At 43.3% G+C, this 24,456-nt stretch overlaps 1 protein-coding gene across 1 annotated transcript in view; it reads left to right on the plus strand.

Annotated features, from left to right (window-relative positions):
* The window catches only part of NEDD9 (neural precursor cell expressed, developmentally down-regulated 9), a 69,484-nt gene extending 54,400 nt beyond the window's left edge, over positions 1-15,084 (plus strand). The window contains exons 3-7 of the mRNA XM_066623964.1: positions 5,683-5,784; positions 9,115-9,216; positions 10,820-12,049; positions 13,134-13,223; positions 14,044-15,084. Coding sequence (XP_066480061.1) covers positions 5,683-5,784; positions 9,115-9,216; positions 10,820-12,049; positions 13,134-13,223; positions 14,044-14,553 — 2,034 coding nt within the window. The 3' untranslated portion in view covers positions 14,554-15,084. The remainder of the gene's footprint in view (positions 1-5,682; positions 5,785-9,114; positions 9,217-10,819; positions 12,050-13,133; positions 13,224-14,043) is intronic.
* Positions 15,085-24,456: the final 9,372 nt, after the last annotated feature.

Here is a 24,456-nt window from a genome sequence, read left to right on the forward strand (position 1 = left end):
CATGCTAAATTGATGGCATTGAATGCAGTGTAAACATACCTCTGATGGATGCTGTGAATTGATGACCTGATCCTATATTATAAGATACTGTTTGTGCTAAGCAGGTCATATGGCTTGATTCTAAGTGCATTGTATCCTTCAGAGGTATATTTTTGGTGTACAGCAAATGGCCATTTGTCTTTTCTGCAGAAGACAACTCATCCCCTTACATAAGCACTAAGAAGTTATACTAGCTCAGCAGCTGTGCCTCTGTCTAAGCTACTCAGAAGTCATTGCACTTCTCTGGAAGGGGAGGGCAAGCTTTCCTCTTGCCACACTGTATGACATGGTATGGGACAACTTAGTCCCTACTTGCCAAAAAGGCCACCATAAAGCTGCTTTAGTCACGACTAGCATAGGATGTGGCCGGAATTCAAAAGAGCCATGCAACTTGTTCTGCATTCCTAATAAGACTTTGGGCTTATGGTTATCAGATAGCAACTCCCCATGGCATGTGGCCACTGAGGGGCCTTTCAAAAGCTATGTGTAATGTGACAAAGAAGACTGTGGCTCAAAGGACAAAGACAAAAAATTGTACTAGGCATGCCTAAATTACGTCCTAATCCTGTGGGCACATCAAGCCGGCAGAATGCTATTTATGACATTTGCAAATGCAACTATGCCATCGAGCATGGTCTGGCCACTAATACAAGTGATGAGCAACCAGGTCCATGCTGCTGTTGACCAGGTATACCTGCTGGTGCAGGTAAGACTGTGTAGGAGGTGGAATGGGGAGGAGATGGGGGCAGGTTAGAGGGTGAATCAAGCCGGGGGGGGTGGAGGGGATTAGGTGGCAGCACTGCTTACCATCTCTTAATCCCCTTCCTGGGCCTGATCTGCCTTCAAAGATCAGTGCAGACTTGAGCCAGCAATATTGCTGGTACCCATGGCAGCTGCAAGTTCGTGAAAATGGACACCCCAGTCCAGTCAATGCAACAAATGCATGATCTTTGACACAAGAGTTTGGAAGGGGATGCACATTATTGTCAGTATTGCAACAAGTACAGCACATCCAAATCTAGTCTATCTGCATGGTTCTGAATCCAGCAAAATGTAAAAGCCTTCTTCTACCTGTGGATCTCCCATGCTAGTTTGGGACAATACCTTTATGCAAAATTGACCAACTCAACAAGCTGCTGAACTCAAAAAGGTATATAGGTCCACCCTATTTATACATGGATTTTTTATACATGGATTTGACTCAACATGAATGGCCCCTGCAAATGAGAAGGACTGTGCTGATCCCTGGAGAAGGGGAAATATGCATCCCTTTAAAATCAGTTTAAAAAACTGAACAGTCCTTTAACAATGGCCTCCTTAATATGAGGGGGGGGGGCAGCTGGCTGACAATCCATCAATCCTCCTCTCTCTCACTGACCCCTCCCTTCCCTTCTGCTGACCCCCCCCCTTTGGGGGGAATCATTTTTGCTCTAAATAAAAGATTATATGATCTTTTATATGAGTATGATTATATGATCTAAGATTATATGAAAGAAAGGTGATCATTTTGCATTGGTGAAGGGAGGGGCTGAGTGAAGTGCTGATGGATTGTCTTCTTAATGACTCTTATCTTACATCACAAAGGTCAGCAAGGCTGTTTTAAATCACCAAAGAAAAGAAACTTTGTTTTTTAAATTGATTTGCTGTAGTTTTTTACCATCCACTTGAGTGCTTGGAACTGAACCCACGCAAATAATTAGTCTCAACCTGTTCTAGTAGAAGATTTCAGATTCAGCTCTTTTTCAAGAAATTAACTCATAGCATGTTTACTACTACGAACTGGTCTTCCTCTTACACCACATACTGCTATTACAGCGTGTTAGGATTCCTCTGAGACGACACCCCTCTCTCACTATGGCTACCACTACACTGAACTCCTGAGCTTCAACAGCGCTGAAAAAGAGGTTGAACGAAGAACCAAATATGCATCCCTTTAAAATCAGTTTTAAAAACTGAACAGTCCTTTAACAATAGCCTCCTTAATGAGAGGGGGGTAGCTGGCTGACAATCCATCAATCCTCCTCTCTCCAGGCAACCCCTCCCTTCCCCCTGAGCAAGACACTTTGCATTGGTGAAGGGAGGGGTCAGAGTGAAGCCTTTCTAAGCACCTTGAGAGAGATTGATTGTTGGATTGTCATCTTAATGACTCTATCTTAACATCACAAAGGTCAGCAAGGCTGTTTTTAAGTCACTGGAGCAAAGAAACTTTGTTTTCTAAATTGATTTGCTATAGTGTGTTTTTTGAGTGCTTGGAACCCACAGGAATAATTAATCTCAACCTTTATTTATGTGGCTGGTTTGTAAATTTTTCTTTGATACCTGTTAATAAAAAAGGTCATGTTTGTTGCTGTAAATAAGTTGTTGAAGAACTAGTTTTCCCAAACTAGCATGGGAGATCCACAGGTAGAAGATGCTGCTGGAGTCTGGGGCTTTTTAATTTATTGCACTGTTTTATAGTTACTGTTTTCTTTCTGGGAATCCACTTTCAGGAAGATCCACTTTGGGATCTTCTTGACTGGAAAGTGTTGGGTATTAAATAAATGAGCGGAAGGAAATCGCAACAAATTATTATGTATCTGAATACTAATTAGCAGAATTTAGTGAGCCATATGTTTGTTTTTCTAGGATTTGAAGTAAACAATATAAACATAAATAAATATTCAAATCTGCCTGTGGAGGCAAATCTGTGTGTTCAAGGGCCCATGTAGACAAGAGGGGGAAAACAGGCAGCCCATGTGAAGCAGAAGCTTCTTCATCCCCTGCCTCCTACTGTATTGCAGTGCAGAAATCAGTAAAGGGGGGAACCAAGACTAAATTCTGAGGAATTTAACATACCATTTATGTATGTGGTTTATATACAGAGAATCTGTCTAATAAAGGTTTCTGGATCCTTTGGCCAGGTTCCAGAGTAGCACATTTCAGCATAGCTGTGATTGAACATTTTCTCCATAACTCATGGAAGAAGTCTGACGCCAAAGTTTTTACGTTAGAGAAAGGATTAAAGTTTAAGGCTGCCTGGGGAAGAGGCTTTTGTTTCTAATTTGGCATATCTGTTCTCCTGAAGAATAGTTTGTAATGCCATAGGGACTTGTTATTTATGTAAAACAGAATCACGGCAAATTAAGAGCCTGTGGGGAATTTCTAGTAAAGTATGGTGTGTACGTTAAGTTATTTTGTTCCAAAGTATTTCTGCTACAAGTATGCTTAGTACTAACTATTATAGGTCAGGCTAATAATAAACTTGTCACTGAAAGATCTGGCACAGAAAGTTTGCAGATTTTTCAGTCTTAGGAAAAACATTTTTTCAAAACCATTTGTCTGCTCAAGGGAGAACAGAAGGCTGAGACAGCTTGTTGGGCTTGACATAGCTTTCTGTGAATTTAAAATTCATGTGCGTGCACATGCATGAGTCCTTGCTGTTGTAGTTTACACGCACAATAACACACATGGTATATGAAAAAGAGATAAGAAACCATATTTGTAAAGCTGTTCTGTCTTGCAGTTTTTTAGGAGGTTGGGCATTTGATAGCTCTGATGTAGTAATTGCGTGGTACATTTTGGCTATGTATCTTTTGGTCAGAATGGTTTAACTAAGAAAGGTTTGGGCAAAGTCTTTCCCATTGTCTCACTTTCCCAGGCAGCTATTGCCACTTAGGAGCAAAAGATGCCCATGAGCATGACTGGTGACAGATCAGAGCTACCCTTTTTGCATCACGTGGTTTGAGTGTTGGGTCCAAGTCTTTGGGTCTACTTTCATATGGGCTCATGATTTCTTATTTAAATCATTCCTAGCACATGATATACAGCCAAACCATGTACTGTGTGATAATGAGGTTTCTTGTATGGGAAGTCATTTAAGCTGATAATGACTGTATACCTGTCTATCATGATAGGAGAGGAGAAAAGAAATTTAGAGCCCAATCCTAAGGGCTCTAGCGCTGGTGGTATGCTTGAACCACTGGCACTGAGTTTCACAAATGTGCCATAAATCATATTTGTGGCACCTTCCAAATACACAGGAGGCCTGAGGAGGCCTGAGGCCGCAGGAGGCCTGAGCCACCCCACTGGCACTCCACCTGCTGGTGCTAAGAAGGTGAGTGCTGAGCAGCACATATGGGGAGGGTGGCAGGAGGGCAGGGGAGGGTGGGAGAGACCAGCCCGGGGGAGGGGCTGGGACTGGCAGAGGCCTGCTCCACTGGATCCTGTGACAGGCTTGGAAGCCCAAGATGGAGCTTCTCCAGTCTGTGCCAGTGATTTGGTGCAGACGTGAGAAGCCCCATTGCAGAGGCTGGGGGGCTTTACTTGGGGAAAGGGGGCGAATGTCCCCTTCCCCAGAGGAGAGCTCCGAAGGCTTCCCTGGCCCTGCAGGCTATTTCAGCACTGCTGCAGCCCACAGCACTGGGAAGGTTAGGATCGGACTGCCCAGGAAAATAGCCTCAAAATGTGACTAGCACTGTTTGCAAAGAAATTCGACAAATCTCTCCCCTGACCTAAACACGTCGTTTAAGCTTCACATTTTTTTTTTTTTGCTGACATTTATTGAGAAAATTAAAAAGAAATTCTCATCTGAAATTCTCTTCAGTTACACTAAGCAACACTTTTTCTCAGCCCACTCTGTGGCATCTGTCAGTTATGAGTCTGAGCTTTAAAAATTCTGAAGCTAAATAACATTTAGAGTTTTGGGAATATCAATGTCCTCTATAAACTCTGTTTGTGGATAGTTTTATAATAATTTTTTTAGAGACATGCTAAACTGAAAGTTTGCCATACAGATGTTCCTTCCAGATGTAAAACTTTGTTAACCCAGAATCATTTGAAATTAAAATGACAGTTGGTTAGAAAATATTAAAACTGAGGTAGGTTGAAAACATCAAGACTGAGAAACTGGGGTGAGTTTTTTGTGTGTGTGTCTTCTTTCACAACTTAATATAAGTGAAAAAGTTAGATGTCCATAGAATGCACCCTTGATAGAAATATTCCATCCTGGCTTTCTGATGAGAACACCTGGATGATACATATTCCCAAACACTTGCTCATCTGCTTTGTACAATGCTTTTTAGGTTTACATTTCAATTAAACTGTGTGAGTTGGATCATAATTAGCACATGGTAGGATACCCCATTCAAACACTAGGAGGATAAAATCCATGAGCATGTTTTAACTGTGTAGTCAGCTCAGCTGAGTGGGTTCATCTGATCCCCTCACTAATATAGGCATAAAAATTTAATATTCTGAGAGTCAGTGTGGCATAGTGGTTAGACTGTTGCATTAAAAACTAGGATTCCAAGGTTCAGATTCTCATTCAACCACAAAGCTCAGTTGGAGCTAGTCACTCTTTCTGAGCCTGACCTGCTTTGCAGAGTTCTTGTGAGAAGAGTCTTGTATGCTGCCATGAGCTCTCTGGAGGAAAGGGAGGATGGAAATGTAAATAATAATGGCTAGAGATAAGTTCAGTAATAGCAAAATGATAACAAAGATAAATTTAATCAACTAATTTGGGAGTAATATTTTTACTACCAAAAATTGTGCTTGTTCGGATTTTTCACTAGCAAATTGCCAAATAAAGTGCATCCATTAGTAAAATAAATGCTGGTAAAATGCCTTGGTATTTATGTTTTCCTGTCTTTATCTTTTAACCCATAGGTAGTAACTCCAGTCAGGTCAGGACAAGGTTATGTTTACGAGTTCCCTACCAAATACCAGAAGGATACCTACGATATCCCACCAGTTCGTCCTCTCCAAGGGGTATGTACTCATAAAACTGTCAACACTGGACACTGGAATTAATCTACACAAGAGGTCTTGACATTTTATCTGTTTTCTAAGTGTAGATCAGGTACTCTCATTTCAAATCAAAAATGTGGTGTGTGTTTTTCCCAGTCTGACAAGTTGGCCCTTTCTACTCTCTTATTTGCTAGAGAGTTAAAAAAATTCACAAGGTGGTAAAAGACTCAAAAATATAACATCTACATCTGGTCATGTAGAATACCTGAAGGCACCTCCTATACAGATCTTTCCTCATTCCCCCCCCCCATTCTATTTCTCATTTCAAAAGTTTTCTCTGTAGAAGAAAAAAGGAGTCCTTAGGATGTTTATGCTTCAAATAGCCATTTGGACTCTCATATATTCTGGCTGGAAAAAGGATTTATATGAAGGCTGACTTGGGTTTTTTTTGTTACCCTGAGCAGGGATCCCTGAGTGAAGGGATCCTGGAACAAAGTGCATTCCAGGGCTCCCTGTGACATCACAGAGGGTTCTGGAAAATGTCCTAAGTTGGTCATGTCAGATGTCGAAGGTAGCTTTCTCCATGGCTTCTAACATTTCAGGTGCCCTTTGAATTGAACTGTACTCCAGGCAGCCTATATGACAGGGCTATTCTTGCTTGTATACTGCATGTACGTGTGGTGTTCTCTATGCATGAATGAAAGCAATACTTTTTCCCTTTGGTGCATGCCATGAGTTGCTACAATTGGCTTGAGCTTCTATGCATGCCATCTTTACTTGTTAAAGGGAGAAAAAGACAAGCATGACTGTGGCTCCTGCATGTAACAGGGACAGTACAGAAAATGCACAGGCACCTACTTGTTAATTTCTGAAATGGATGATGCAGGCCTAAGACGGAGGAGCTGGTCTTCTGCTTCTCGTTGGCTAAGAGGTCAACAGCATCAGACTTGGGGCACAATCCCAACCAGGTCTACTCAGAAGTAAGTCCTATTTTGTTCAATGGGACTTACTCTCAGGAAAGTGTGGTTAGGATTGTAGCCTTGGGCATTAATTCTGAACTTCATAATGCACCCTGCTTTCATCTGTCATTCTTGAAGCTTTTTTCATAGAGAGCACTGCAAAAAACGCAGCAACCTACAACTCCCCCGCCCCCACCAAAGAAAAATACCCAACCAACCCAAGATGTTACACATCTAGGATCCAGGGGACTGGAAATGGGGTACATATGTGCTGATCTCAGTGGAACAGAGTGAGGATGATAGTGGGGTGGGGGACTTAATTCACACCTCATGAAAATTGTTAGAGATTAGGCATCAATTACCATCAGCAGCTGTGCTCATACTTCAGTGGAAATGGGGCGGGAGGCCACTCTGAGATAAATCACAAGTGTCAACAGAAGTGTCTTGGTAGGATCAAGTCCTGTGTCAGATGAAGTCCTTTTGTTTAGATTTCTTGGGTGAACTCGGTCAAGCTAAGTGCAATATATCCTTTTGGGTGAAATATATCCTTTTCTCCTTTCACCCTCATGACAAGGTCCAAGAGGTAGTTTTAACCAAGAGCCCAAGTGACACATGACGTTTAAAGGCTTATTAGCCCTGACAGGCTTTGTTTTTCTTTAGTCAGCTGTAACCAGATCAGGGACCTCCATGGGTCAGGACTGCAGTGGGGGGTAGAGAGGCTTTAACCCTACCTTGGGATCCATGGGGACCCCAATACTGGCTTCTGCTTTCCTGGAAAAAGCCTTCTGTTGGCATGAATGGTGTTTTTGCCAGAATAAATAGCAATGGAATGGGGGGAGGGGCTGAAGAACAGAACCGTGGGAAGGGGGATATGGTTAAATTTCCCTTCCACTCACTTGGTTCCAATCTGATGGATATTAACTCTTCATTGTTGTTTGTTATATTTAACAAGAAGATTTTTAAAAAAAGCTTACATAGCAAAACAAATAAAAAGAGAATTCCTTGTCTCCAAAGGAGCTGCAATCTAAAATGCAAAAGAGACACTGGCAAACAGCCCCTAGAAGTGACACTGCACAGTTGCTTCCCTGTTGTTATATATAAGAGAACTATCACTTAACCCAGTTAGCAGAAGCTAACAAAAACAGAAAAAACAAAGCCTACCAGAACTAACAAGATCTTAAGTCTCATGTAACTTGGTCCAAACTTAACCAAAACCTCACTATCCAGGGAGTTTCATAGTTGAGAAGGGTTTGAATCTCTCATTGCATCTGTGCTATTTAAGGAGTACCTCATGTGGTCCTTTTTTTGATGTAAATCTAAGATGACTTTTTATGTCTATACCCATCAGTGTGAAGGAGGTAACAAACATGTGCCTCACACAGGTGCCCTCATCAGAAAGCCAGGATTAGCTGCAGCCCTCTGTTGAATGTACACAGTGGGAAACTTGGGTTTGCCTCTTCAAAATGTGTGAAATGGCCCTCAAGGGTATTCCAAAGCAATACAGTTCTGCTGTACTTTCCTTAGAAAATATCTGAGAATTTCCAGGCCCAGAGGGCAACATTACTATTGCACCTAGGATAACTGGGGAACATATTGGTAAAAGCACCAAGGCAATGGGAAGCTACTGTTTGCTTAGTGCAGTAGTAAGCAAATGGGACTTATTCACTCTGCAAAGCAACCTTTCTGTGACCTGCTTCTGACACATCAGAAGCCGGAAAACCACTCAGGGACCTCAAGAGTGTCAAAGACTTACTGACATGATTAGGGCCATTGCAGAGATGTGAAATGAATGGTGTTGCATTTGTCTTCACTGATGTTGGACTGATACCAACCACGCGTGATTGTGCTCAGATGTTAAATAGCTGACCTAACAAAAATACACATCACTAAAAGTGGGGAGAGAAGTTCTGATGAGTATTGGGAAATCTGGGTTTCCAAATCTTACTGGAAACAGGGTACTAGACTGGATGGATGCTGGTGTAATCCAGCAGGGCTCTTCTTGCGTTCACTTCCAACATCTGCAAATGCATGTCCTGAAATGTGTTATGCACATAAAACCTCCTTGCTCGCCACTGCTTGATCCCTGTTCAAATAATTCATAATATTAGAGGAGTGAAAGTAGAGGAATACAAGGTCCGGGCCTATACATCTTTCTTACGAAAGTAACACAGTGGTCTGGCAACCTCTCATTGTGTGAATGTGTGTGTTTGTGTTTTAAAAAGCTAAGCAACAGAAGTAAAACCCCAAACCTCATCCTGTTTGTAACAGAAATAACCAAGTGCATGCATGCCAATAGTCAAACGAAGGAGGCAGGGAGGAGAGGAGAGATTAATTTGAATTGGCAATGATCACAATGCTTATATTTTGTGTAACACAGCATTTCTCTACCCAGATATATGATGTCCCTCCTGCATCTTTTAAAAGTCCCACACAAGCAGCACAAATGGGTGAAGCAAAATCTCAAGGGGTGTATGATGTTCCTCCTGCCAAAGGGGTAAGTATATTGCTGTTCCATTTCAAGCAAACATGTAATTTCATGCTGGATTGAAGGCATGTTTAAACAAAAAGTACACTTTGCACTAAAAAGAAGGTGGGGGAAAGAGTATGCAGTGCTTTGAACTCTAGCCCTTCAAACATTCCCCTCTAGCTTGTAGCTAATTTATTTTTTTTAACTGTTATAAAGATAAACATTGGAGCTTAATTACTAGCCATATGAAAGATATTCTTGTAATTAGAGCTAAAAACTACAAGTATGCAATGCACTGATTATGTTTGTCTGCTTCACCTGAGAGGAGTTCATCAATGTTGCTTCATTAACCATGCGTAAACTGTAATTTTTCAGAGATCTGGCTGCATGACTGCAAGCCCTTCTGTCACTTTTACAGTGTGAGAAGTAGGGTTTTGCTTTGGGTCACCTTAAGCCACCCTGCTCCTGATTTTGTAGGCTCGACCACTCCTGATCTTCCTTCCAGTTTGGTGCTGTGGCTTTCGGGGATGCAGTTGACTGCCAAAGAGCTTTAGAATTTGTAGCTGAAGTCGAGCTGCCGCTTCAAACAACCAGATTTGACTGTCAAGACATTCCTAATATAGATCCATAAACTAGGGGCGCGAGTTGTCCTTTGAAGCATATGAACTTATGCACCATGGGTTTATCCACAGTGACTGGCAGTGACTTTCCAAGGTTTCGGGCAAGAATCTTTCCCATTCCTAACTGGGATTGAATGTAAGACCTTCTGGATGCAAAACATTTGCTTTACCACTGATCTATGGCCCTTCCCATGCAATGGCCAGCCTCCTCAAATTCAAAGTTAGTTTCTCTCTGGCTAATGTGTTCAGAAGCCAGAGCCTCAGCCTATGATGTTATTGTGTATCTGAGATGGTGATTGGGTCACACAAATGAAGACCACCACTGGCATACATCCATCACTGCATCAAGGAGATGATGCTCCTGTTCTGTCATTTTGCACAGGCTAGAATCAATGTTTTGTGTGTTGTGTTAGACCTTGATAACACCACATTGCAGGGAACTTTGCTTCCGTGTGGTTAAGAGTTTATGGTGCACGAATTACGTTTGATGTTAGAGGAACCATGTGGAATAGATGGATTATATAAGCCGCCTTGAGTCCCTTCGGGGAGAAAGGCAGGGTAAAAATAAAGTTGTTGTTGTTGTTATTGTTATATAATTGATTCTTTCCCATGTCAGCATCAGCTGTCAAGGCGCACTAGAAAATAATCATATCATATGCCCAGCCCACATGATTTTTGTATATAGGTATTAACTGTTACCCTGCACATGCCTGATCTCGGAAGCTAAGCAGCGTCAGGCCTGGTTAGTACTTGGATGGGAGACCGCTTGGGAATACCGGGTGCTGTAGGCTTATACCATAGTTTTTCGAGACTGAAGGTTGCCAACCAACCATTACTGGTATGGCATGGAACGTGACCACAGTGAATCAGAGATCACAGCACAATAATAATGTATGGATTTACTCTTTGTGCAACACTCATGTGGGTGAATTTGTCAGTGTTCTGGTTGTCTTTATTAATATGGGAACACTGCCCATTTGTGGCTCATTGCTTTGCACTTTATCTTTCAGATCTATGCCATTCCCCCTTCTGCATGCAGAGAAGACACAGATCCCAGGGAACGCTTACCTGACTTGGCTCCTTGCATAAAGTATGAGACTAGACTGGAAGGTGTGTACGATGTTCCTCCTTCCACAGTCAAAGCAGCTGCAAAAGAAGCTGGGCAGAAATGCCTTTGCAGCCCTTCTTCTTCTGATCCAGCATCACACCACCAAGGCTTGTACGATGTCCCAGTAAGCCATCAAACTCAGTTTGTTGGGCAGCAAACGGCTCCACAGACAGATGTCTATGACACTCCCCGAGGAGTCCCATTCCCTGGTCAGCACTTAGGATTCAGTGACAGTCTAAATCCTGAAGGAAAAGAGGGTGTATATGATGTACCTCCACAAGTCACACAGGACACTAAAAGATTGCAGGATGTGACTGATGGGATGAACAGGTTGTCTTTTTCCAGCACAGGGAGCACCAGGAGTAACATGTCTACATCTTCCACGACATCAAAGGAATCTTCTATTTCAGCCTCTCTTTCTCAGGACAAAAGACTAGTGCTGGATCCTGACACAGCCATAGAAAGACTTTACTGGCATCAGAACACAGTGGAGAGCTCTGTCTCCAGTTTAATGGCCTTTGTCAACCCTGAGTGGAGGTCTTATGAGTACATGGAGAAACACATCAACGAAATCCACACTGCTGTTGACAAGGTGGAGCAGTCATTGGTTGACTACCTTCATTTTGCCAAGGGAGCCACGATCAATGCTTCCTTCCTCTCAGAGCTCAGTCTCTACAACAAAATGAAGAGGGAGCTGCAGAGGCTGGAGGATTCTCATCAGATTTTAACCCAGACTAGTCAAGATCTCAGTAACTGCAGCTGGTCCTTGAATGTCCTGACTATTAACAAGCCCCAGAACAAATGCAATGACCTGGATCGATTTGTTATGGTAGCACGGACTATCCCGGATGATGCTAAACAGCTGACTACCAGCATCATTGTCAATGCAGAGGTGCTTTTCAGACAAGCACCTTGCCACTCACTTATAAAGAATGCCCCAGAAAGCATTATGCCTGCTCCAGATTGTGTATATGACAGCCCTCAGACCTCTGCTTTGCACACTGGAGACAAAGGCCAGGATCTTTGCACTTCTTTGCCACCACTGCTTTCCAAAGACCAACATTACCAATGCAACATCAGCGATGGTTCAGAAAAGAGCTGGATGGATGATTACGATTATGTACACTTACAGGTGAGCATCTGCATTCTTGCCTTGCTAGTTGAACCAAATCCAGTATGAAACATGCTCAACCATGGCCACCCAGAAGCTTCTGGCAAGCTGAAAAGCCGGGCATGAAGGCAATAGTCCTCCCCCTGTCGTTTTTCCCTAGCATCTGACCTTTTGAGAGATTACTACCTCTGCACAGGGATGTTCTGGTTAGCATTCATGGCTAGGAACCAAAACCACCTAGGCCAGTGGCACCACCACATCTTCTGGTAGTGAATTTAATCAGTTAATTGTATATTATGTTGTGCTTCCTTCTGAAGGACCTGAACCTTCTGCCAAATGAATTATTTGAGTGATCCCAAGATCTGATATTGTGAGGGAGGAGATTATCCCTCTAATCAGTTCTCTTCACACCATTTATATTTGCAAGAGCCTCTATCATGTCTCCTCATTTCCTAGAAGGTAGTCACCAACATTCACTGTAAGAATCCTCATTGCTGCACGGAGCCCTTTTGTAGTTACAAAGGGGCAATGCAGGGTAGCCAGACATTTGGCAATGGTATCACATGTCATTGCTGAACTTCCAGGTAGCCGAGCTCTGAGCTGTATGAAGCTCAGCTGCAGTGTGCACTGCCACACACTTTAGGGGAATTGGCAGTAATCACTGTCCTTTCCTTGTCCTTCCAACTGCTCCCCATATCTGCTTCAGAGGAAGGCAGAAATCCAGCAACAGTAACCCCCCCTTTTTGGATTACAGTTCCTTGGTGCATGACCTAGCAGACACAAGCTATTTTTCCTGTCCTCATCTCCTGCTGATTTCCTCAGTGGGAAGGGAAGCCTCCAAACACATGGCTAGATCCCCTGGTTTTCTTTCGCTCTTCTTTTCTGGTTAGCTTATTGGTGACATAAGGCTTGTTATGCAGTTGCCTTTATTAGGATCCTGTCAAACTGTGAACTCCGTGTTCTCTCATACTTTGCCTGATCAGTAATAAAACCAGAGCTGGAACATAATGAAACCTGCCGCATAATGGCTAATTTATTGGTTGGTAGTTACCTCCAGAGAGGTATTTGTGTGATGTGACTTTTTGTTTCCTAAATGTCCCATCAGGGGAAGGAAGAGTTTGAAAGACAACAAAAGGAACTTCTTGAAAAAGAAAATATAATTAAACAGAACAAGATGCAGCTGGAACATCATCAGGTGAGAGTCAAAGGGACAGTACCAAAAATGGCAGGAAAACAAGAGTGGCAAACTACTTTTTTTTTCCATTCAGCATTAGTTTGGACTGACAAAAATGTTCAGTGTGTCTCTTTGGAGAACCACAGCCCAGAGAGAACACAATTGGAGAACAGATAGATATATTGACCTAGAAGAAGGCAAAGTGTGTTTGTTATTACAGGAAAGTCTGATGCATGATTTCTGGAATTAAGGCTCATTGTGTTCAGTAGGGGAAAGTTATGCTTTGGATTGGAACTTAGTCATCCAGTCAGCACCAATTTGAGATTCACACCTCTTTAACTTTCCAAAAACATGATTTATGTTTGTGTTTATGACCTGTCTTCTCATGAGGTAAGGTGGAGCAGTCACCTCAAGCAGGGGGTTGGAAGATGCATTAGACTGGTGGGGGGGGGGGTCCCCTGCACAATACACGCGTGCCCACCTGGGAAGCAAAGGAAGAAGTGATGGGTGATCCTAACTGGGCTGTTGCAATTTTTCCCAGAATTCCTTGTGGGAAATGATACATAAGGATTACACAATGTTTTTCCTATAGGGAATTCTGGGGGTGGGGGGTGGGAATAACAGCTGCTGGGAGAACTAACACCACAAATCTGATGGAGATAGCCTAAAGTGGGAAGCCATTGGGAAAGGGAATGCAATTCTCCCCTCTCCCATGTCTCCAAAACTTCATGCCAAAAGTTCGCCTGAGAACTTTCAGCTCAGCCCTCAAATTGATTATCTGCTTGAATGCCTTGTTGTACCCTGATAGTACTTATTAGTGTCTCTCATATTTGTCTTTCAGCTGAATCAGTTTCAGTGGCTCGAACAAGAGATCACAAAGCCAGTGGAAAATGACATTTCAAAATGGAAGCCACCTCAAGGCCTTCACTTTGTGAACAGCCTGATAGCTTCCCAAGAGAGACAACTGCTTCTGTTCTACTCAGACCAGTGTGAGACGCATTTCATTTCCCTGTTGAATGCCACTGATGCCTTCTTCAGCTGCATTAGTGCTGCTCAGCCACCAAGGATCTTTGTGGCTCACAGCAAGTTTGTTATCTTAAGCGCTCACAAACTGGTGTACATCGGGGACACCCTGACTAGGCAGTTGACTACTCAGGAAATACGCAGCCGTGTTATGAACTCCAGCAACCAGCTTTGCGAATTGCTGAAAAGCATCGTTATGGCCACCAAGATGGCTGCCTTGAATTATCCCTGCACTGCATCCTTGCAGGAAATGGTGAACCGAGTGACAGAACTCTCCCACTACGCACAGTTGTTTAAATGCTCTTTGGTACACATGGCATCTTACTGAGAGGCACAAAGTGGACTCAGACCAACAAAGAAGAATGCTTAGAAAAGAACTGGAAATATTTTCTATGTTATGTATATAATAGTAAAACCTGATCATTTATTTTTGGTAGATGTTTTATATTAAATATTTTAAATTCATTTTATGGATTAGAAATTATAAAGGTTTTCATCAATCTCAGTCTATCATTTTAAATATATATACATAAATGTAAAATGATATTCTGCTTATATGTATATGTTGCAACATTCCATAAAGTCCATTATGTAAGCACCTTAACAAAAGCTTCCATCCATTTTGTATTGTATATGATGTGGCCTGGTTTTCTTCACAGTATCTATTAATCAGATACTTCTCTTGCCTTGGGGGGGCATAATGTGTATTTTATTTCAACTTAATTGTGTCATAGAGACAATGCTGTAAAGGCTCTGGCAGTTCCTGAAGGAAAGTGTCATAGCTTTAGTCCTAATCACCTCCTCTTAAACAATCCCTACTTGGCACATACATTGCTACAAAGTAAACCATACCTTCTTACATTGCAGTCTTGAGCAGTTATTGAGAAGCATGCCTCATTTATTTCCATCACGTTCTCTTCAAAATGAGCCTTCTTAAAATCTTTCATTCTCCTTTGCATTCTAGAGGCAGCTGTTTCAAATGGTATAAATTCTTTAACGAGAATGGGGTAGTGAACAAGATGGGGGCAGTGTTGGTGGTGAAGCATGTATCCTGAGAAACAGAACTTTTAATGTACTAAAGGAGATTGACTGTATTTAAGAGGAACTGTCTGTCATGCCTCAGAACTGATTGATTTTCCCCAACAATATACATGTATTCGTCTTTAGTCACTTTTGCAAGCCATCATCATAGACTAGGGCAGCTTGAACTGGCATGCCACCACTGCTGCTACTTCAGCCATGGTCTGTAAAATTTAAAAAAAAACAACCAAAAAAACCCCTCCTTATCATGCTCTTCTCAGTTGCTTTCCTCAAACCTGGAAGAGTGAAACTTCTGGTTTTATTTAAAGACACGGTGCACACTGTCCCTGTAAATAAGCTGGAAGTCTTGCACTTCTGGCTTTAAGGAAACTGCACGGGGAGCAAGGTAAGAAGGGGATGATCCGCTTCACACTCAGGCAAAAAGAAAATGGAGCATTACAGCTTGAGTCAGCACCAGACGGACGAGGGGGGCAGCAGTGGATGCAGGGCTTTCAAGTCCACCTTTGAATCCCTCAGAATCTGCTGCTGATGCAACCCTTTTAATTACTCTTTGCCTCACCTCATTGTTAGGTTGGCAGTGATGGGCTGACAGTGATAGTTAATAAATGGCAAAAGGTTCTTAGTAGCCTTGGGGCACTTGTTCAAAGTGTCATTGAATGCCTGTGGCTCAAAGAGATGTATCCAGTATATAAGTTTGTGCTAAATTGTAGAGAAGTTCATAGCCCTCCCCTTCATCAACAAATATTTTATAGATATGTCTGGATCATACCTAAAAAGAACTGTATGAAATGTTCATTCTTACATGCTTGCAAATCTCTTTCCACGCATACAAGTTTCCTTGGATTGTAGCCAAAAAGGACTATTTCCGGGGGGGGGGGGGGAAGAGACTACTTCTGAATTGTCCATATTAAAAATGGGTCTCTTAGGCATCTCTAGTAATCAACTGAAGAAGCATCTATAATGAGATGTACAATCCAATGAGAACAATTTTGGAAATTACAGGAGTGCTGCCAACAGGGCCCAAGTCAGCCTGAATTTTCAGAAACCCATTTGTTTCCAAGTTTCAATTAGATTTTCATTGCCTATATAGGAAGCATTGAAAGCTAAGTTTCAGGAAGAAAAGTTACAAGTGGATGGGGGGGGGGGTAGGATAATGAATTGGGATCATCCAGTTGGGTCTTGTGGAACAAAAACTTTGGACCCGAATGTGTTCAAAATGTAACAAAAGGGAACCTTAAAAATGAATGGTGCTCCCAAATAAAATGCTTTGAGTTCTGACAGCTAATGGCTACATAATTGCTCAACCTGAGATGATCTAACACATTCAGTAGAATATGTTGGAAAAGTCCTCAAGTGCTAAAGTGAAATGTACTACAGACTACAAATGGGGGTACCATGTGGGTTTTTTGGGGGGGGTCAGGAATGCTCCTCTATGTGAGTGGAACTTCAGAGAGAGTGCGATGCTAAACCTTTGTCTTTGGTGTGGTCGTTTTTTTCTTGCACAGTTTCTTTGTAAGGGAGGCAACCTTCAAAAATCTAGATTCCCCCACCTACAGTCTGCTTTACCATCTTGTTTCACTCAGCGTGTGGAAGATGCCTGAAAAGGTAGGGAGCGACTGAAGTATGTATTCTCTGTCCACATCATCATCAAACTGAAGTTCCATACTTAAGTGCAGGTTAGATTCCAGGAATCTGTACTGAAGTCAAAACATACATTAAACCATCTGGTTCTTGCTGGCCCAGCACTATAGCTGCCGCGATGAAAACACTACCAAAGGATGTACAGCGCCTTTGTGAAAGCACCAACACAGCCTTCTGCAACTCAGGGAGGTTTCTGAGTGTGCAAAGCTCTTTGCATGCATTATTTAGACCGGTTTTTCTCAAACTAATTTTTTTTTCAGTGTGCCAGGGACTGGTACTATATCTGTGCCATGTTATTACTGTTGCTTCTTTCCTGGAAATTTACCTCTGACCAGCAGCCGATAGCTAGAAGACCAGTACCTGTCTTTGGGCCACCACTCTGAGTACCACTAATCCAAATGTAACTTTCAATCAACCCTGGAAGGCAAGTTTAATTACTTCTGTAGTGCATCTAACTTAAAGGGAGTCACTGTGATGATTGAATTCCCCTTGCGCCTCTTGTTTCCCATCTTTTCCTCTTAGGGGAAGCCTTGATAAAAGATTCAATAGGAAAGAGGCTTCACTGAGACACTTTGAAATAGTTGCCTTAACAGAAGGAAAGACTGCATGGGTGGGTAGACAGGTTGCTTTGTGGATAAGCCATCCTCTGAATCCAGCAAGCGTAATAGGTCTGAGCTCATACACAATTGAGCATCCAAGCCCACCACAATGGATGGTTGGAGAATGGTTAAAAAAATCAGAGGGCAAAGACCTAATCACAGCTAGATCGCCTAAACTGGAGTCCAAGGATGCTCAAGCGTGTTCTGACTTGGTTCCCTCAGAGTTTGTCTGTGAGTGGTTAGTTCCACCTTCCTCCCTCGGTTTGGAAAAGTATAATGGAGTCTGGAAGTTTATGCCAACGTACAGTACATTAGACACATAATGGAATTATTTGCATTTAAGTGGTTACCTGTAATTACCTTCTTGTATTTTTGCTAAGATCTGCCCCATGGCACTTCCAACACCCACACCATTTTGTATACCTGCTTCTTAGTGCTTTGATTTTCCCATGTATTATTTCTTCCCCAATAAAGATTGTTTAGATTCTTCTTCTGCCCATCTTCAGCTGAACTCAACCAGGGTATTTCCCTAGCCCTGAACTTAGGCTATACTGGACACTATTGCATAGGCCAGCCATTTTCATTCACTGTGCCATGGCACATATGGGTGCTGCGAATGGTCCCCAGGTGTGTTGTGGAAATTTGGGAAAGGGTCATTTATTAGTAGGACCACTGGGGCATGTGAGCCCCCCCCCCCCCACTGGCAGCACCGTGTGCCTTGTCAATTGTCCAAAAACTGATGGTGTGTGCCTTGATCATTTTAGTGCCTTGCCAGTTTGCCGTAAGATGAAAAAGATTGAAAATCACTGGCATAGGCTTTGCAGGATCCTCTCCGCAACTGGGAGGGAGGCTGCTGAAGACCGCCTCTTTTTGAGTACCATTTATCTTTGTGTGCCAGCATTGACCTAACAGTTGACTCTGAGCTTAGGGCACAGGTGAGGGCAGGAAGGAGGCCCTAGCACCAGGGTTTTTCTGCTCCTGATCACCACTTGCCTAAGACCATCTCATTGGTTCATGGCAGAGACAATGTTTTAATATTCAGCACAATCTCTTAGCCACTAACCCACACTAGCTCTCAAATGGTTAAGACTTTCAGCACACACCACCACTTCTCTGGATGTTGAATGGGGGGCAATGCTGGATTTGCCCCTTTGGCTGAGGCTGCAAATGACCACTGCCATTCAATGACCATTCATTGGCAGCACATGGTCATCTGCAAAGCAACTACTGCATGGTTCCTAACTCCTCCCCTCGAAGTGCTTTGAAGACATGGCTATGTGATACAGAAGCCATGATACAGAAGCCATCCGTGGCAAGCACATGTTTTGCATGTAGAAGATCCTGGGTTCAGTCCATGGCATCAAGCTCTCAGATGGAAGAGCTGGGGGGGGGGGAGCAGCCTGGCAAGGGCCTACCAGTCAGCCATCCGCATGTCTCACTGGTCTGCTTTGAGCTGATGCCTTCTCACCTTGAGAAATGCACCACCTTGGCTTGATAAGGTAACAGAGCGCAGCAATTCCTGGCTGAAGCCACAAGATCACTCCTTAATGCAAGAATCTAAGATTTTCTTATGAAATGTTTCCACTTGACTGGAGGCTATTCTTTTATGTGTTTCCCAAACTTCTATTTGCTTAAATAGCTCCCAGAGCCTCCACCATTATTCTGTGAAAAGAAGGATGAGACCATAACTACAGATGGATGAGCTCCACCTCCCCACACTCATGTTGAAATAAACTGAAGAATCTCTTTATTTCCAAAGCTCTCTGAACTTGCCACATCGCCACCATCCTTGGCCTCCAACGACCATCACCCCAGTCTCCATATCCACTCCCTCCCCTTGAAAGCACCCCAGGAGCTAGAAAGATAAGGGAGGTGGAAAAAAAAAACCTTCTCCCTTCACCCACTGCTGCCAGATTGGTCCCCACCACAGCTGCTGCCCTGTCTGAGCTGGTCAAGCATTGTTGAAAGAGAAGAGCAGCTTTGAGAACAGTGAGTCTTTGGTAAACTGGGATTTTTTTTCTCTGCCATGGGTTTCAATCCAAGTTGGAGAGGAATTCAGGGTTTCAAATGGCCCCTTTGAGGCAAACATTACAAACCATATCCAGGCCCAAGTCTGGCAAGCTTCACCAGCATCTCTAGCTAGAACCAACTCTTATTCTAAACAGTCTTGCCATTGCTGTTAATATCTTGAAGAGTAGAGTCAGGAGCGGGGGGGGGGGGGAAGAGTTAAAAGCTACCTGTGAAGAAACTGGCCAGTTGCACATGGAGGTTGACTGAAGTCTGTCTGCTCTGCTTTGTGATCATTGGGGCTAAGTTGTCAGATGCCCTGCAATATACTTGCCTTGTCTGCTTAGGCAGCAGGTTCTTGCTAACGAAATATGAGTGCCTGTGATCTCTAATCAACTTAAATGAGGCCTTTTTCTGCAGTGCAGCATGCTTGGCACTTCTGCAGTCACTGTTTGAACATGTTTGCTGGTGCTAACTGGCATGGACCTTCTGCCTCTGAGACTGCTCCTCTTCTGTATCAGACTATGAGATCCATGGAGAGAATTCATGGCTAGACACAAGTCCCAGTCAAACCATCTGGGTTGCATTTCAGTGGACAAGAACAAGCACATTTTGGGTGCTTTTCATACAGCCCAACCATATGTGCTCTGAAGTAAATCCCATTATTAGTTGATGGGGCTTACTCCCAGTGGATAGGATTGCAGCCATATACTGTGTTTTAAGAGTTCACCTTCTATGTCATACCATTTAACTCAAAGTCAAAGAGTTATATCTTTATTGATATCTTTATTAGGATAATCTAAATATATAAATCTTAGAAAATTCTAGTTTTATACTATTGTGAAATTTTTTAAAAGTATTATAATGTAGTAACTGTTTTCAAAACAGTTCTGAAAACTTGAGTTCTGGAGAGGCCTAGAAGCCTAAATAAATTAATAAAACAGCAGGCATCTTCCTAAAACATATTTGTCTTGGAGAGCAAAAAGTATTTGAACATGGAACATGATATATTCTGAGCTTCTGTAGATAATTGCCCTCTGAGGATCTTGAGCTCCTATTAATTTGGGGAGCGGGGGGTGTTCCCCAGGACTAGCTCCTGACCCCAAAGCTGTATCTGACAAAAGCACTGAGAACTCTGTTCCACAAAATGAACTGGGTTCATCTCCTGTTACCAGTGAGTACATAAATCAAAAGAAAAACAAAACCAGTGTTTTTATCCCTTTGATGCCAATGCCACAGTAGCTCCTGGAGGGGGGTGGGGGTGCTGTGTGACCCTCATGGCATGTGGTTGAGTCTGTGGATAGGGTTCTTGGATCTCCTCAAGGTTGGCAGCGGTGCCCGTTGCTGCATTGCCCATTTGTAGGAGCTGATGGGGCATCCCCTAGCAATGGCCACTCATTGGCCCTGCCCCTTCCCCCACCCCCTCTTGGCTCAGCCTGGTGGTACTTCTCTGTCTGCTAGCCTGGGACTGATTGGATACAGTGATTGGCTCCTTGGACATTGCATGGATGATGCACTAATGTCAGGATTCTGCACCATGGATGATAGGCTGTATCAGAGCTTTCACAGATGCTGTTAGCTGGGAAGGGCCATGCTGGTGTGACATTACCTGGGCAGGCTTAGGATATGACATCAGTATGCCATTGGCACAGTGTCTTAAAAGGGCTGGGCCTTAAGTTCCATACATTTCAGTGGGACTGCTCATTACTGACTTTCTCTGAATACATTAGACCAGCAGTTCTCAAACTTTTTAGCCCAGGACCCATTTTTTTAGAATGACAATTTGTTGGGACCCACTGGAAATGTTATCATTAACCTGGAAGTGATGTCAGAGCCAGAAGCGACATTATCAAGTCCTAGGCTGCAATCCTATCCACACTTACCCAGGAATAAGCCCCACTGACTATCATTGTTAAAAGCATATACATTGTAGCCTGTTAAAAGTACAGATCTCCCCAAATACAGTCACATACCATGTTGGCATCAAGTCTAATATACTAAAATATTGAAATGAATGGGGACCCACCTGAAATTGGCTTGCAACCCACCTAGTGGGTCCTGACCCACAGTTTGAGAAACAGTGCACTAGACACAGTTTCTTAGTAAACATGGGAAATGTGAACAGTTGTGTACCTGTAGCTCCTCATGGTCCACTAGAGCTCTGCATGTGGCAGATCAGCAAGAAGCACAGGAGGCTTTTGTGGAGGCGAGATAAGGTCTGGAGGGCATGGAGTGAGCCCACAGCCAGAGTGGTGCTGATAAGAACCTTGGGTAGGTCAATTCTAAACCTTCATTACCAGATTCCATTTTCTGGCACCCAACCCTGATGTGTTAAAAGATGGCGTTATCTGTTAAAAGGCTTGAAAGTTCCTAGGCAACAGAATTAAGTTTCTAAACATATTTAAACTCAGTTCATGATTCTTTCAGGCACATAATATATTCCCCCAAGTTCACCAGATCCAGCTTTTCTGTTTTTAACATTTTAGTTGGGACTGCAGCAGAGCATTTGGGGGGAAAAAAGCATTCACAGAGAAAACGCTGGAAGAAAAAAAAAGTTGGTATTTTGTATGCCATAAAGTGGGGTCAGGAATGATGTTGTTGCAGCTTGCAAGTTCTGGATAATCTATTCTGGGCTCTTTTCAGACTCAAAGTTGAAACCTCTGCCTCCAGCTATGTAGAAATGGAAAAACCCAGGAGGATGAGTGGATGGGGACATGAAAGAAGAGGATGGATTTTCACTGTCTTTTCATCCTGCTAGACTTTGTTTCTTTTTGAAAGATGATAAAATTCCTAAGAGCAGTCTCTATACTAATGCTTTTATCTCTTAGGCAGATTGAGCTGGCTATCAATAGCTGTAATTAATGTGCCTTCAAATGGGAATTAAAAATAACCTATGTGGTTTGTTTTGGGTTAGCTTTTAAAGGAAACAGGACAGCTCTTAGGAAAACAAATAGGCTGGCTGCCTGATCTATGAACTCTAATTCTCAAATTCTCCACTCTGCTGCAGTGGCAGGGCTTGTGCTTGGGGTTCTTGGACCTTGGAGTACCTTGTACCTTTTGGGAAGCACAGTGTTTGCAGAAAAACTTTCTTGCTAAAAGGTTGCCAGCTTTAATAGCTGCATCTTAGGCAACAACCCAACAGGTTGAACATCCCCCTTCATGACATCTCCATGATAAGGAAAGCTCCACCTGTTGAATGCAGGACTGGCCTAAGACTCCAGATGCCTGAGGCAACATGCCACCCCGTACCTGATAACCTGCCAGCCTCTGCTCTCCCACTTTCCAATGTTCTCACTCAGCCCTCTCCTCCACATTGCCTCTCCCTCCCTGTCCCCCTCTTCCTTTACTAATTCAGAGTGTGGAAGGAGAACAGTGGAGGCAAACACATGAACAGAGATGGGCAACCCATCCTAATCTGCTGCCTGAGGCAACCACTTCATTTGGCCTCATGGATGGGCCAGCTCTAGTCAAATGTGAGGGTTCAGTAAGTTTCAATGTAGAGATAAGTGACAGGAAAAGAAAATATTCTAGTAAAGAAATCTCAGATTGAATTTTTTTTAATTGTATAGAACAATGCAGTGGTTCCCGGACATTTTAGAAGCCCTAGAGGCTGCTGCCTGATTTATGAATGTCAAGAAGGGTAGCCATAATGGTGATTAGTGCTCCATTAATAGTGCTCCCCCCAAGTAGTGTTCCCCCCAAGAGATATAGTGCTCCCTCCAAGTAGTAGCTTATTTAACCCTTGATGCACATGGCCTAATCTGCCCTGTTAGTTTCACGAACCACTAAAAATTGGGTCACAACCCAGTGGTGAGTCCTGGATCCACAATTTGAGAACTGCTAGATTAGTGAGATGTGGCTATCAGGTGTATTACCTGATGGGTAGCCCAATCCTATCCCGGGTGGCACTGCGGCACCAAAATGGCTACAATTGTACCCAGCAGCCATGCTAGGGCTTTCACTCCCTTTCCCTGGGGGAAGCCCCATGCCCCACAATGGGGCTTCTCAAGTCTGTACTGGCTATTTTGGTGGTGCAAACAAGAGAACCTTCATGTTGGGCTTTTCAGTTGGGCTCCACCGGTCCCTCCTCCCCCCCCCCCCGTCCCACAAACCCTGCACTGGCACCTGGTGGGCAAACATACCACCATCGGCACTGCAGAATCATCAGTGCGGTGCTGAGGCCCAGCGCTGACTGGGGTTGGTCCAGTCCAGGTAGCTCCTCTTCTCCTGATGTCATGAACATACCTTCTGGCACGTTTGCAACACTCAGTGCCAACACTGGAGCTCAGCACCAGTGCTGGAGGCCCATAGGTTTAGGTCCTAATTTCTGCACATACAAATTTACCACTCTGCCGCTGTATGGCACGCACACTTGTCACCTCTGTGCTGCTAATATGCTATTTTAGGCTTTGCTAGAAGGCTGATCATCCTAATAAACAACAAAGAGGGGCTGGGGTTTGGTACCTTTAAGATCTCAGAAGAAAGAGATTTCACAGCACCAGCTTCTCCTAACCCTGTGTTGCACTGATGCAACAGCTGAATACCGACCTGCTTCCATGCCCTTAAAGAGACAGAAAGCCCTGTCCCAGATGGAAGATGGCAATGCTGAGGATTTGCTGCTACTTGGCAGCTGCCAGCCTATGACTGATGGCTTGCAAGCACAGAAGTGAAAATAGCAAGCATGAGACAGACTGGTTCAGGGTATCATCGAGCAGCCACTTCCTCCCTAGGTCAATAATAGTTTCGTACTCTTAAGCCATTTGATTTTTGACTTTGCTGTGGTGACACTGGATACAAAACTCAGGCTGTGGCATTTTCAAGATGGGCTGCAGGGTTGTAGCAAGTCTAGACGAATCAGAGTGATACTGCTTCATTTCAGTGCAGTTTCTTTTAAAACAAGATTTTTTTTAAAGTATTAAATGGCTAAGAAAGTTTGAACTACC

Source organism: Tiliqua scincoides, chromosome 4 (assembly GCF_035046505.1).
Source record: "Tiliqua scincoides isolate rTilSci1 chromosome 4, rTilSci1.hap2, whole genome shotgun sequence".
NCBI classification, from domain to species: Eukaryota; Metazoa; Chordata; class Lepidosauria; order Squamata; family Scincidae; genus Tiliqua; species Tiliqua scincoides.